At 36.4% G+C, this 16,110-nt stretch overlaps 1 protein-coding gene across 1 annotated transcript in view; it reads right to left on the bottom strand.

Annotated features, from left to right (window-relative positions):
• RYR3 (ryanodine receptor 3) overlaps positions 1 to 16,110 on the bottom strand; it is a 579,223-nt gene that overhangs the window by 247,834 nt on the left and 315,279 nt on the right. The window contains exons 35-38 of the mRNA XM_027869916.1: positions 15,071 to 15,869; positions 13,523 to 13,723; positions 10,721 to 10,823; positions 5,764 to 5,901 (exon numbers count right to left, since the gene is read on the bottom strand). Of these exons, the coding sequence (XP_027725717.1) occupies positions 5,764 to 5,901; positions 10,721 to 10,823; positions 13,523 to 13,723; positions 15,071 to 15,869 (1,241 nt within the window). The remainder of the gene's footprint in view (positions 1 to 5,763; positions 5,902 to 10,720; positions 10,824 to 13,522; positions 13,724 to 15,070; positions 15,870 to 16,110) is intronic.

Below are 16,110 nucleotides of genomic sequence, written 5' to 3'. Positions count from 1 at the left end.
TATATTGTCTCAGTTTACCTGTGAGCCATTAATATTTCCTGAGCTATTTAGATCTGTCTTTATTTGTATAGAGTGATTTATAATGGGGCTTATGTAGTGCCTGTGTATATTTTGCAGGTAGATGTCCAAGTATTTTATATTGTCTGTAGATATTTAAAATGGAATTTCTTTTTTTTAGTTTTATTAATTAATTTATTTTTAGTTTTCAACATTCACTTCCGTAAGATTTTGAATTTCAAATTTTCTCCCCATCTCGTCCCTCCCCCCACCCAAGATGGTGTGTGTTCTAAATATCCCTTCCCCTAATTTGCCCTCCCTTCTATCTACTCCCCCCCTTCTCTTATCCTCTTCCCCTTCTATTTTCCTGTAGTGCAGGACAGATTTCTATACCCCATTGCTTGTATATCTTATTTCCCAGTTGCATGTAAAAACAACTTTTAACATTTATTTTTAAAACTTTGAGTTCCAAATTTTCTCCCTTCTTCCCTCCCCACCCACCCTCATTGAGAAGGCAGGCAACTTGATACAGGTTGTACATGTGTAATACAAGTGTAAAACACTTCCATAGTAGTCATGTTGTGATAAACTAACTCTATTTCCCTTCATCTTAACCCATCCCCCATTTATTCTATTCTCTCTTTTGACCCTGTACCCCCTCAGAAGTGTTTGCTTCTGACTACCCCCTTCCCCAATCTGCCCTCCCTACTATCATCCACCTCTCTCTTACCCTACAAGAAAATAGGGGGGAAGAGGATAAGATAGATTTCCATACCCAATTGAGTGTGTATGTTATTCCCTCCTTAAGCCAAATCCAATGAGAATAAGATTCACTCATTCTCTCTCACCTTCCCCTACTCCCCTTCCACTATAAAAGCTTTTTCTTGTCTGTTATGTGAGATAATTCACCCCATTCTACCTCTCCCTTTCTCCTTCTCCCAGTATAATCCTCTCAATTTTATTGTCCAAATATCACCCCTTCATCTTCAATTCACCCTGTGCCCTTTATTTATCTATCTATCCATATATAAATACATATAATTTTTTCCCTCCAACTACTCTACTACTGACAAAAGTCTCATGAGTTACAAATATCATCTTTTCATGCAGGAATGGGAACAGTTCAACCTTAATAGTCTCTTATGATTTCTCTTTCCTGTTTACCTCTTCATGTTTCTCTTGAGTCTTGTATTTGAAAGTCAAATTTTCTATTCAGCTCTGGTCTTTTCATCAAGAATGCTTGAAAGTTCTCTACTTCACTGAATGTCCATTTTTTCCCCTGAAGGATTATACTCAGTTTTGCTTGGGTAGGTGATTCTTGGTTGTAATCCTATCTCCTTTGACCTCCAGAATATTATATTCCAAGCCCTCTGGTCCCTTAATGTAGAAGCTGCTAAATCTTGTGTTATCCTGATTGTGTTTCCACAATACCTGAATTGTTTTCTTTCTGGCTGCTTGCAATATTTTCTCCTTGAACTGGGAACTTTGGAATTTGGCTACAATATTCCTAGGAGTTTTCCTTTGGGGATCTCTTTCAGGAGGTGATTGGTGGATTCTTTCAATTTCTATTTTGCCCTCTGGTTCTAAAATATCAGGGCAGTTTTCCTTGATAATTTCTTGAAAGATGATGCTTAGGTTCTTTTTTTGATCATGGCTTTCAGACAGCCCAATAATTTTTAAATCATCTCTCCTGGATCTATTTTCCAGGTCATTTGTTTTTCCAATGAGATATTTCATATTGTTTTCTATTTTTTCATTCTTTTGGTTTTGTTTTACCATGTCTTGATTTTTCATAAAGTCACTAGCTTCCAATTGCTTCCAATTGTTTCATTCTGTCTTTTTGTGGGTTCTGCTGCTTTAGAATTTATTTAGAGCCATTTTTCACAGGTATTTGGAGTAGTCTGGGGGACAGCTCAAGCAAGTCACTGCTTTTACTCTGCCATCTTGGCTCTGCCCCCTCAGTTCTTTCCTTTTTAAAATCATGTTGGCTAATGCCTCACTAATTTTGCTGTTGTTATTGAATCTTTTAAAAAGTGTTTAGTTTTATTTATTAATTCTTTTTTTTGTTTTTGTTTTGTTAACCTCTCCTTTGATTTTCAGGATTTCTTTTGGTATTTAATTAGGGGTTCTTAACTTGTTGGTTTTCAAAAATTTTTTAGTAACATGGACAATTCACTGATTTTATCTTCCTTTCTTTTATTGATGAAAACATTTAGAGATATAAAAATTTGCCTAAATACTGCTTTAGCTGCATCCCCAAAATTTTGATATGTCGTCTCATTGTTTTCAGTTGTTAATGAAATAATTTGTTTCTGTGTTTTATTTTTATTTAGTTTTCAATTAATTTTTAATCTTTCCTTCAAAGACTTGACTGAATATAATTTTTATTTCAATAAATTTATTGCACAAATTATATATTAATACTTATGCATTTCTGTATTTTTGAGTTATTTGAGTATTAATACATGGTCATTTTTTTTGTGAAGGTGCAATGCATAGCTAAAACATAGGTATACTACTTTTGTCATTGAATATTTTCTAGAGGGCTATCATAAGTAACTTTTCTAAAATACTATTCAGGTCCTTCATTTCTTTTTTTGTTTCTTTTTGTTATTTTTCTTAGTAATAATGTATTTAATGAGAAGTAGCATGAATACAAGTATAATTCCTGGCACACAATTGGTTAACCCAGAGCTATTTTACCAGAAGAGAGAGGATTTTACCCCAGATGACAGGAAACAGCAAAAACAGAAAGGAAAATAAAACAATCCCAAACCTCCCTCCATATCTCCTATCGTGATCCAACCACAATTTGTTTTTATCATTTCATCAAATTACATTCAAGACGTAGAAAAAACATGTAAGAGAACTTCATTTGTTCTAAGTCAAATCACTAATAACATGAAAGAAATCCTGCTCAAAAGCTAAGAAAGAGGTTTAAAATAATCTTTTCTTTAACTCATTCTTCAAAGATGTTGGTAAATCAAGTTAGCATGCTACAACAATATTTGATTAAACATTTGATCCACATGTTTAATGTCGATGTTAATTCATTTTCTATTATACCTTTTAGCAAAATGTAGTTTCACCATTTTTCTTTCAATTAGGTCTATTTTTGCTGTAACTTTAAGATCAGTACTTAGAAGAATGCTTGGTACAATGTAGGTGCTTAATATGTTTGTTGATTGACAGACTGAGATCATGTTGGCTACCATTAGCTTTTTTTTTTACACTAAAACTGAAACATAATAGATTCTGTTCTATCCTTTCATTTTAATACTGTGTTTATCTTTATTTCAAGGATTTTAAAAAAATAATGCATTGTTGGATTCTGGTTTCTAATAGATTCTGCTATCTCCTTTCATTTTATGGGTGAGTTCATCCCATTTGTATTTTGTAGTTGTGATTTCTATACTTTTCTTTCTCTTTTTTCCCATCTTGTCCTTAAGAGATTGTTTTGCTTCTAATATCTCCATTAATCTATCTTTCCTCATATACCCTCTGTTTTCCTTAGCACTTTCCTTCCTATTTCCCTCTTGGGGAAATGTATTTCTGTACTTACTTGTGTATGTATATGTAGTCTTCCTTCCTTTGACAAGTTCAGATGAGACTGAGTTTTAAATATCACCATCATCCCTCTATTCTCTCTTTATTCTATACACTTCTACTTGTACATCTCAATTATGTGAGATTATTTTCACCACTTTTCCCCTCCTTTTCTTTATCTTCCAGTGTGTTATCCTTCTCCACCTTTCCAATTGTCTTTGTATTCCCAGAAACTAGCACAATTTCTCACACAAAGAAGGGCTTAATAAATTCTGGTTTATTGACTATGATTGATTGAGTGATGTCAAGGATCCAAGTGGCAAAGTGATTCCACAGTAGCTACTTATAAAACTTCCCTGTCTTCTTATATAAGTTTCAGTGCTTTTACTGATAAATGATGTTAACTCTTTCTTTGTGGGCATTTTGATAAAGAGGAAAGGTCATTAATGGGGAAAAAGACTTATGAACCCCAAAGAAATATTTTTAGACAAATCAATATCTTGACAGTATTCCTCTCTACTTTATGCTTTTCAAGGCATGTACCAAGATTGATTAGAGCAGGAAATAAGATAAAATATAACTTTATAAAATCCATGAACTTTCTTCTACTTCGAGTCAATAACAAATTTGAAAAATCCACACAAAACTGGGCAGTGATTATATATAATGTTCAGACAATCTTACACTTGATTTTTAATGGTTAAGAGAGAGGCTTAGAGACAGTCTTCTATTATATTGAACAAATTAGGATCTTGTTTCAACATGGGGTAAGTAAGATAAAAACCATCTATAAAATAAAGGCTTGGGAAATGAATCTGGACAAGGGTTGACAATGTTTAAAAAATAGCTGGTGGTAAGTGCAATGTACTGTTTATCAAAGCTTTCACAAATACCTTTTGGAATCAAGGCCCTCTTCACTGGAAAGGCAAAGTTAAAACTGAAAATAATAACATAGCCTAAAAAAAGAAAATAATTTGTCTTAAAGGAATTTGTCTTAGAGGAATTTATCTTAATTTTCTTCTGATATGGGAAACCCTATGAGATATATATGTGTATCCATATTTTTGACATCCCATGAGGAAGCATCATGGTATATCTAAAGGAACACTTGGACCAGGGTGCAAACTATAGTTCAGTCACTAACTAATTGTAGGACCTTTGGCAAAACTCTGCATCTCTGACCTTCAGTTTTCTCATTTATTCAGTAAAGATACAACATACAATTGTTCTGAAGAAACTATTTTGCCAACCTTAAAATGTTATATAACTGTGAATTATAATTTCCCTCTGTGGGCCCAGATACTCTTTTTCATCCAAATTTATTAGATCTGTTTTGCAGACCCCATGTCCTACATCACCAAAGGCTGACTCAAGGGAAATCATACACTATCTTTACTATCCCTTTTGACCTATTATTTGAGTTCCTCACCAAGGCAGTTTTTGGGATCAAGACTAGAAGCTAAAATGCACAGGGTCTAAAATCTGTAATAATTAAAAAGAAAAAAAATTAATTGGAACATTTAAAAAGGCAAAATACAAAGTTACTGAGTGATAGGAACAATAACTGATATTCACCTAGCACTTCGAGGTTTATAAAGTCATTTGACCTTCCCTACAATCTTAAGAAGTATACATAAGTATTATAATCATCCTTCTTTTATAGAAGAAAAGAGGGGTGCAGCTAGGTGGTGTAGTAGATAGAGCAACGGGCCTAGATTCAGGAGGACCTGAGTTCAAACCCGGCCTCAGACACATAACACTTACTAGCTGCATGACCCTGGGCAAGTCACTTAACTCCATTGCCTAGCCAAAAAAAAAAAAAAAAGAAGAAGAAGAAACAAGGCTAAGAGATTTGCTCACAGTCACGTAGCTAGTAAGCAATTGAAGCAGGAGTCAAACACAGATCTTTCCTTACTCCAAGTCTAGCACTCTTTCCATAATACTACATTGCTTCTCACAGTAGATGGACCACAAAGTAATCAGACCAGACAAGTTCTTTTGGGTTTCCAAAGACTCCATCTGAATGGAATTCATAATTTTAGAAGAAAAGCATAACTCAAAATATAAACCAATAATACCACCATTAACTGTTTAAACAACATCCAGTGTTTTTTCTAAGGCTGAGCAGCCCACATTCACTTCCAACCTTTATTACAAAGCACGTTAGCTTTCTCTTCAGAAACCTGAGGTTGGGTCACAGCACCTTGGACAGACACTTACTTGGGCACTGTTCTTCCTCCTCCGTTGGCTGTTCCTTCTCTGGCTTTGGTGGCCCTTTGATTTTATATACTAGTGCCCTTAGTTTGCCAGTCCATGAAGTGTCCTCCTCCTCTTCTTCCTCTTCTTCCAATGGAATACCTACCAAATGATAAAAATTGATTGAAAACGTCACTATATCATCTTTACTTAACAGTTATCAGTAATGAACTGCCATATAGCAGAAAAATATACAAAGCATATTCTGTCCGCATCATTAAATATTTGACTTCAGAGACATCTGAGGGTCAACCACAAACAAACCTTAATCTTCCTGTGGTCCTTCTGAATTTATTTTAGATGATTTTTTGAAGCATAAAAGCATCTAGAAACTGTAACTAGAAACTGTAACTAATATACATTCATGTGGAGCAGAGTTCTCATGTATCAAAAACCTTGGTGCCCTACTAAAAGAACAGATTCAGATACAGATTTAGTGAAAACATATCACTAATTGGATAGAAATCAACTGGCTAGAAGAGCCAACGCTGCCTTGTAAATTAAAGGATATTATAACCACTTGAAGACCACAGGATTAGAACATTTAAGCAACAAGGCCAAAATGTGTAAGATAAGGATGTCATCAACTTGTCTTATCCTAGGTTTTGATTTCAAATTTTAAACTTTATAAATAATGGGTATGGTTCTTACTATATGGTCATCTGTGGATGAATATTGCCTCTTTAGGCTGAAAGACATTCTAGCCAAAGTAATTTCCAGGGGCATTAACTTTGTCTTCTCCCTATTAAAAAATTGGTGAAGACTAATAACTTCAAGCAAAGGTAATAATTTTAGATAATTTAAAGATTCCTCAAAATTCTTCATAAGAAATTAGGAAGGCAGAGTCAAGATGGCAGAGAGAAGGCAGGGACTCACCTGAGCTCTCCCCCCAACACCTCCAAAGACCTGTAAATAATGCCCTAAAACAAATCTTGGAAACCCATAAAGGGAAGGGTGAAACAACTTTTCGGCCCAAGACACCTTAAAAGTTTAGCAGGAAAGTTCTGTTTCATGGGGTGAAAGTGGAGCACAGTCCAGTGCAGGCTGCACTAGTGCAGACCAGGCCCCAACAAACCAGGAGCAGGCCTTGGGAGCGAATCAATCAGCAGCTAGCTGTAGTGGCTGCTTCTGGAGCCCTCAGCCCACAGATGGTAAGGGAATTGAACTGATCCGAGGGAGATCATAGGGGTCCCTTTGCTGGCACTAGGGACAGAACTCTGTTGCTTTACCCATACTCAGATTCAGGTTGCAGTCCTGGGACAGTCCCAGGGTGAGTAGGAGCACTAGCACATCAGAGCTTGTAGCCACAGTGGAGCAGGGACCCTCAACAGAATTCCAGAGCAGAAAAGAGTACTTGTGGTCACTCACAGACCACAGTATAGGCCAGAAGAGTAGTAAACACACTTTTCTTTAGATCATAACTCTTTTGAAAAACTGAAAATTTACAGGTACCTAGAAGTGTCCCTGAATACAGTTGCACAAAACCCCTGAAGCTTGAGGCAGTGTGTTCTCCACCCTGGAAGCAGAGGCCCATGTTAATAAAGAATAAAAGTCAAGAAATAGGCTGGGAAAATGAGCAAACAACAGAAAAAATTCTGACCATAGAAAGTTACTATGATGACAAGGAAGATCAAAACCTACACTCAGAAGCAGACAGCAAAGTCAAAATTCCTACATTCAAAACCTACAAGAAAAAGATGAATTGGTCTCAGGCCATAAAAGAGCTCAAAAAGGATTTTGAAAATCAGTTAAGAGAGGTAGAGGGAAAATTGGGAAGAGAAATGAGAGTGATGCAAGAAAATTATGAAAAAAAAGAGTCAATAGCTTGGTAAAGGAGGCACAAAAACTATTGAAGAGAATAACACCTTAAAAACCAGAATAGGCCAAATGGTAAAATAGGTACAAAAATTCAATGAAGAAAAAAATATCTTGAAAAGCGTAATTGGCTAAATGGAAGAAGATATACAAAAATTCGCTGAAGAGGAGAGCTCCTTAAAAAGTAGGATTGGCCAAATGGAAAAAGAGGCACAAAAATACACTGAAGAAAAGAACTCATTAAAAAACAGAATTGACCAAATGGAAAAGGAGATACAAAACTTCACCAAAGAAAGTAATTCTTTAAAAATTAGAATTGAGCAGGTGGAAACTAATGACTCCATGAGATATCAAGAAACAATAAAATAAAACTAAAAGAATGAAAAAATAGAAGACAATGTGAAATATCTTATTAAAAAAACAACTGAAGGGGGCAACGAGGTGATGCACTGGATAAAGCACTGGACCTGGATTCAGGAGGACCTGAGTTCAAATCCAGCCTCAGACACATAACACTTACTGGCCATGTGACCCTGGGCAAGTCACTTACCCAAAATACCTAAAAAAAAAAAGGAAGAAAAAAAAAAAAGAAAAACAACTTACCTGGAAAAGAGATCCAGGAGAGATAATTTTAAAATTATTGGACTTCCTAAAAGCCATGATCAAAAAAAGAACCTAGACATCATCTTTCAAGAAATTATTAGGAAAACTATCCTAATATTCTAGAACCAGAAGATGAAATAGAAATCGAAAGAATCCACTGATCATCTCCTAAAAGAGGTCCCAAAATGAAAACACCCAGGAATATTATAGCCAAATTCCAGAGTTCTCAGGTTAAGGAGAAAATATTGCAAGCAGCCAGAAAGAAACAATTCAAGTACTATGTAGCCACAGTCAAGATAACATGAGACTTAGAAGCTTTTACATTAAGGGATTGGAAGGCTTGGAATATAATATTTTGGAGGGCAAAGGAGCTAGGATTACAACCAAGAATCACCTATCCCACAAAACGAAGTATAATCCTTCAGGGGAAAAAAATGGACACTCAATGAAATAGAGGACCTTCAAGCATTCCTGATGAAAAGACCAGAGCTGAATAGAAAATCTGACTTTCAAATATTAAGACTCAATGAAGCATAAAAAGAAAAACAGGAAAGGGAAATCATAAGGGACTTAATAAGGTTAAAATGTTTACATTCCTATTTGGGAAGACAATACTTGTAACTTATAGGAACTTTTTCATTATTAGGGCAGTTAGAAGAAGGAGTATATATGGACAGAGGGCACAGATGTGAGTTGAATATGATGGGATGCTATCTTTAAAAATGAAATTAAGGTGTGAGAAAGAGGAATTCATTGGAAGAAAGAGAAAGGGAGAGGTAGAATGAGGTAAATTGTCTCACATAACTCATGATGGAAAATGCTATCCACATTCAGAAAAAGAACTATGGAGTTTGAATGCAGATCAAAGCATACTATTTGTGCTCTCTCTCTCTCTCTCTTTTTTTGTTTCTTCTTTCTTGTGATTCCTCCCATTGGTTCTAATCCTTCTTTATAACATGACTAATGTGAAAATAAGTTCAATATGAATGTATATGTAGAGCCTATATCAGATTGCATGCTATCTTGGGGAGAGGCAAGGGGATGAGGGGAGGGGATGAGGGGAAGAAAATTCAGAACTCAAAATCTTATGGAAGTGAATGTTGAAAACTAAAAATTAATTAATTATTTAAAAATTATCTCATATCAAAGATCAAGAAAGAGCTATTACAGTGGAGGGAAAGATGGGGGAGGTGGTGGGGAATGCTTTAACTTTACTCTCACTGGAATTGGCTCAAAGAAGGAATAACATACACAATCAATTCAGTACAGAAATCTGTCTTACCTTCCAGGAAAGTAGGAAGGGAAGGAGATGGGGGTGGTGCTCAAAGAAGGGGGAGTGGATTGAGGAGGCAATAGCCAGAAGCAAAACACTTTTGAGGAGGGACAAGGTGAAAGGATAAAGAGAATCAAATGAACAGGGGTGTGAATAGGATGGAGGGAAATACAGTTAGCAATTATAACTGAAAAAATTTTTGAATCAAGTTTCTCTGCTATAAAGGCCTCATATCTCAAGTAATTTATAAAAAGTGGAGCCATTTCCCAATTGACAAATAATCAAAAATATGCACAGTCAACTTTCAGATAAAGTAATCAAAGCTATCTAAAGCCATATGAAAAAGTGCTCTACATCACTATTGATTGGAGAAATGCAAATTAAAACAATACTGAGGTACTACCTCACACCTATTAGATTGGCTAATAGGACAGAAAAGGATAATGATAAATGTTGGAGAGGATGTGAGAAAATTGAGACATTAATGCACCATTGATGGAGTCATAAACTTATTCAATCATTATGCAGAGCAATTCGGGACTATGCCCAAGTATTTATAACAGCTCTTTTCTAGTGGCAAAGAATTGGAAATTGAGGGGATGCCCATCAATTGGGGATTTGCTGAACAATTTGTGGTATAAGATTGTGATGGAATACTATTGTGATATAAGAAATGATGAGCTAGATGCTCTCAGAAAAACCTGGAGAGGCTTACATGAACTGAAGCAAAGAAAAATGAGAAGAACCAGGAGAACATTGTACATAGTAACAGCAATATCGTAAGGTGATCAACTGTGAATGACTTAGCTATTCTAAGCAATACAATGATCCAAGATAACTCTGAACAACTTATCATGAAAAATGCTATCCATCCCCAGAGAAAGAACTGATGGAACCTGAATACAAATCAAAGCATACTTTTTTTACTTTATTTTTCTTGGGTTTTTATTTTGGTCTGTGTGTTCTTTCATAACATGACTAATATGGAAATATGTTTTGCATGATTATACATGTACAACCTATATCAGATTGCTTCCCTTCTCAATGAGGTGTATGGAGAAGGAGGGAGAAAATTTGGAACTCAATTTTAAATATGAATATTGATGCTGTTTTTACATGTAATTGGGAGAAAATAAAATATTAAATTAAAAAGATTTTTCAAAGAAAAAAAGAAATTAGGAACATAATTTTTTGGGGAAGCAAGAAGCAGTTTTTTTCCTGGCAGCTTACCACAGTGAATAAGAAGATCATCATGGAAGTCATACAGTTCTTCTCGGATCTCCTCTGGACAAGGGCAATTCTCTCCCAATTGAAAATTTAGCAGCATATTAATCTTTGAAAAGAAAAGATTAAAACTGACTGGTTATTTCTTAGTATCATTAATGAGAAATTACACACAACCATTGCTGCAATAACAGAAACAGCTAAAATTTAAAGCAATTGGAAAGGATATACAGAAATCATCTTGGTCACCTCAAGGCAAGATAACACCTAAAGAACCCCAAATAAATGGATGTTTGCTCTGTGACAGATCCCTAGAAACTATCTTATCACTTAACAGCACTGAGAAGAATCTTACACAAACATGTAACATTTTTCCTATTGCAGGTTGAGCCAATTTCCCCTTATGTGGTCTCTTTTAAAAATAAACAGCTGGTTACTTCTGCCTGTCAAGGCCATTTACCTTAACACTCTTGGCTGTTTTTTCTCTTCATTTTGAAAAAACTCAGATATGAAGGAAAGAACCACCCAGAGTCATAAGATGTTAGAGCAGAAGACACCATGGGACCATCTAGTTCAATCCACCTATTTTTTATATGAGGTATTTCAGAAATAGCTTGCCTAAGGTCATACAACAGGTTAGGGCTAGCTGAGACTAAAACTGATGTCTCATGTCTCAGTCTATTGATCTTTTCATTAAACGCTTAGTTTTCACTGGAAAACAGGGCTTCTAAAATTCTCCCTCTTCTGCAGCTCACTATGATGAAGTATTTATATCACCTTCAGAGAATACTAATTCCTTTAGCCATTCCTAAACAATGTGGTATAGCAGAAAGAACTCTCCATTTTGAGTCAGGATCTCTGGGTTTGAATCTTGCCTCACATGCTTATCAGCTGAGCAAACATAGGCAAGTCCCTTAGTCTCAGAGAATGTTTCCCTACTTAAAAATGGGGATATTACTTGAGCTACCTATTTTACAATTTTTTTTGCAACGAAAATGCTTTGCATAGGTCTATAAAAGTAAGAATCATTATTATATAACCTATCTTCTAACCTATCCTTCATTATTTTCTTCTTATTTGTTCTAAATGCTACATGTCGTTTTTTAAATGATGAAACCCCAAATGGGTAGAAATCTCCAGTGAACATCTATTAGATCCTTTTTCACTTCATTAAGGGAGATTTTTTAGAATAGAGGTGTTTGAAGTAAGTTTGAAATGATGGAGCAGAAGAGGATCTGGAAGACTAAAAGAGAAAGGTAATTTCATGAATTGATGATTGTAAATGACTAAGTACAGATGTAAAATAAAAATAGTTTATATTTACACTGTCATTTATAGTCAGAGTGCTTTCAAATACATCATCTAATTTGATTCTCAAAAAGATAGAGTAAGCATCCTCATTTTACAGAAAAAGAGACTAAGGCCCATAAAGGTTTAGTGACTTATTAAGGAAGATTACAAATCTAGTAAATTACAGAGCAAGGACTTGGGAAAACTTAGGCCTTCCAGTTTCAAGTCTACTACATAATAGTAATGAAAGGGCATACGAGATAGCTCATTTAACTGGAGCCTAGGGGTTAGGTGAGGGATAATGTACACGTGGATTAATGAAAGGACAAAATCCTTAACCTCAGATTTGTGAACAGTCAGTAGAGATCATAGCATCTGATTCAGTGATGTGGTGCAGGCTCCATCACAGAGTAATTAAGGAAAAGATACATATGTGTTAATAAGGTGACTTCATCATAGGTTTAAGTAAGGGTTTGTCTATCACCCAAAACAGGACACATTCAGCATTGGCCACAGCAGAGACATGGATGAATACAGTCTCACAAGTACTGCCAAAATTCAACCTGTTAGCATTTGTGAAGACTTCATGAGAGCAATAGACATAGCTTATTTTCTGTTATATTTCCTATATTTGTGTGCTCCCATCTATCTAAAGATCCTCATCATTTTGCTTCTACAGTGTGCATAATATTCTTATATAATAATAATAATAATAAATAAATAATAATGTTCTTACAGGATCTCAAAGATTCACATGCTCTCAAAGGTAGGAACATTCAAGTGAATTTTTTTTTTAAAACAAAGATTTGTGCCTAATTCTTAAGCCAATTTAAATGTACTTGTTAGCCACAGGATCAGAAACTTATGAGTCTCTTCACTCTTTAAACAGATAATAATATTTGTATAGTCCACATTATCCACTTATTATAAGAAATGTGTTTTGTAAACTGGAAATAACAATAGCCCCTATACCGCAAGGTTCTTGTGAAGATCAAATGAGACATTTGTACTCTGCAGACATTAAATGAGTTATATAAATGCCAGCTATTCTTCCTCATGGTCTTGCAGTTCAGTAGGAATTGGATACTAGGTAGGGGCAGCTAGGTGGCGCAATGGATAGAGTTCCAGCCTTGGAGTCAAGAGGACCTGAGTTCAAATGCAGCCTCAGATACTTGACACTTACTAGCTATGTGACCCTGGGTAAGTCACTTAACCCCGACTGCCTCACCAAAAAGAAACTGGATACTAAGAACTGACATTTATATTGCATTTAACATTTGTAGGGCATTTAAAAAAAATGTGATCCTCACGATAACCCTGTATTTATCCTTCCCATTTTTACAGATGAAGAAACTGAAATACAGAAAGGTAATTTCCCAGGATCATGAAGTTTTTAATTTCTAAGTTTTCTGAGCCAAAGTCTTCCTGACCCTAAGTTGACAACCCTGTCAGCTCATTCCCACTGCCTCTCATACAGCAAGCCCTGGGCAAAGAGCCTTTTTACATGTTACCTCTTACCTGCTCTTGTGGAGGAGATCGGAACTCTCTGGTCTTTTTGGCTGTCAGGGCTGCTGACATGTTTAGGGCTTGCATAAGCTCATTGTAGCGAAATTTCTGGTTTGCTTGTAACTTGGACACATAAATGTCACCAAATGCAACAATGGCTTCTACTCGGTGCTGCAGTTCACAGTCACAGAAATAGTTGAGAAGCTCACACATCTGGAAAAAGATGATACATACTAGTGGAAAAATAAGGATCAAGGTTTTTTTAACCTAAAACCCTGTATAACCTACTCCCAATATACAAGTCCAGTCCCACTGGACATTATTTTCTCTCCTCCACTCTTCAATTCAGCCAAACTAGCCTTTTCTCTCTTCCTCACATGCAACCAACACTCCATCTCCCATCTCCATGTTTTTGCACTTGCTGTCTCATTCCTAGAATACATTCCTTTTTTCCTCTGTGCCTTTTGCCTTACCTCTTTTCCTTGAAGATGTAACTCAAATACTATCTTCTACATGAGATATTTCCTGAAGACTTTCCCCACCCTGTGCCTTGCTTCTCAAACTATTTCATAGTCAATTGCTTTGTATGTATTTGTATTTATTCACATTATTATTACTTTTATTTGTATACTTTATTTATGCCAAATATATTTTTATACATGCATGTTTTCTCTTCCATTAGAATGTAAGGTCCTTGCAATTGGGACTGCTTTGTCTTTGAACTTGAATCTCCAGGGCCTTGCACAGGGCCTGGCACAGCAGCTGCACTTAATAAAAGCTGTCTGATTATTAATCGAGGAATAACTGGGAATGGAGCTTACTGGCATCAAGGGAGAATCCACCAAAGAGAGAGGACACTAGTCCTAGGAAAACTTCTACCTGAGTTCTACGCTTACCACAATAGTAGTAACAAAACTGCCTTGATGTATACTTCTCTTCCTAACATGTTACAGTTCTATAGAATAAAAGTACATCGGTCTCTTGTCTTTCTCCTTTCTAATTGCTTCAGTTCATTGGTACCCTTATTCTGAGGTATGTGCTTTATTCATTTTAAATTACATCTCCTGAGTGCCCAAGGAGCATAAGACTCCAGCTTGTGTTCAACAGTATACAATCAGTAACCACAATTAGCTTACATCTGGGACATACATGCTATACGAAAAAACTGGAATTCCTGAAAATGAGATCCACACAGCATATTGTAAGAAATACACTATTCTAAAAAACTTAACTTAAGCTTCAGTGCTCTGGAGCTGTATGTTTGAGAGTATACATACACAAATATATACATACATATGTGTGTATACATATATACACACACATATACATGGATGTGGCTATATAGATATAGATATATATTTTAACAGTGGTGACAGAACTGAGATCCAGAGAGAAAGGATAAGTCAAACCTCACAGTAATTACCTACTATAATCCTAGGGCCTTAGGCAATTAATTAACACACACACACACACACACACACACACACTCTCTCTCTCTCTCTGTCCCTCTCTCCTTCCATACCCATTGTATCAATCCTTCCTTTGTTACTTGGTCTTTACCTGAAGCTTAACAGATTCTGGCAATCGAGTCTGAAGTAAACCTCGAACAGGGGCTGGGGTGTTCTTGCTGGCCTTTTCTCCAGCCTCCACTGCCTTCTCCTCCACCTGTGTCACCTCCTTTTCCAAGGTTTCCTGTGCTTCTTCTGTATGTTCCCCAAACACAGAGGGATCAATGAGGAGTAGGATTTGCCGAACATCATCATTGTCAAACACTCCCATGACCAGCAAGGTCCCAATGAGTTTCAAAACTGGTACAAATTGGAATTCCACAGATCCTCCAACAGGGTCACGGATGTGTGCCCCACTGCACTGCACTGCCTCTGTCAGCATACTCAAGGCCTTGGTCTTGAGAATCTCCAAAGGAATCTCAGGGCTTAGTTTTTGGCGCTCTTCACTGGTTACAATGAAGCAAGGGGTGGAGAAATTGAATCCTGGTTTAAGGCATGTGGTCAGGCCCACCCCTGGTAGCCCATGCCGCTTGGATTCATCTGGGTATAGTCTAATTTTCCGGGTGGTATTGGTGATAGGGATGATGAACTCATTTTTCATCATCAGTTTTCCCTCCTTTGCATGTGCCAGGTGGATGCTTATGAGTAGATCATAGAAGCCACAGCGCAGAAGACCAGGGAGGTACTGGTTATCAATCGTGTAGAAGAGCTGAGACAGTTCTACATGGCTACAGAGGGCATAGGCCACTCGATTGTTTCCTAAGGCACAGACTGCACTATAAAGTTTTAGTGTGTGATAATGGAACCGCATCAAATCCTCCTGTTCACAGAGTTCCAAGATATCCACACACCTGGGAACATAACAAATAATCAACCCATGGGCTAAAAGAAAACAATCCTCTTTGATTCCAAAAGCTACTTACCTAACAAAGGGTGGGAGTGTATGTAATGAAGTAAGGTTCTCCCCTATTCATTTAATTTCAAAACACTCCTTTCTCTTAGAGAGGGAGATTCTCTCCCCACTTCTCCACCCACCCCATTCCAGTCTTTACTGTTTCACATCTTTAGCACACTGTTGGCAAGTGTATTACT

The sequence above is a fragment of the Vombatus ursinus genome, unplaced genomic scaffold (genome assembly GCF_900497805.2).
Source record: "Vombatus ursinus unplaced genomic scaffold, bare-nosed wombat genome assembly UNPS02014794.1, whole genome shotgun sequence".
Lineage (NCBI taxonomy): Eukaryota > Metazoa > Chordata > Mammalia > Diprotodontia > Vombatidae > Vombatus > Vombatus ursinus.
This window is presented reverse-complemented; position numbering and strand designations above follow the sequence as displayed.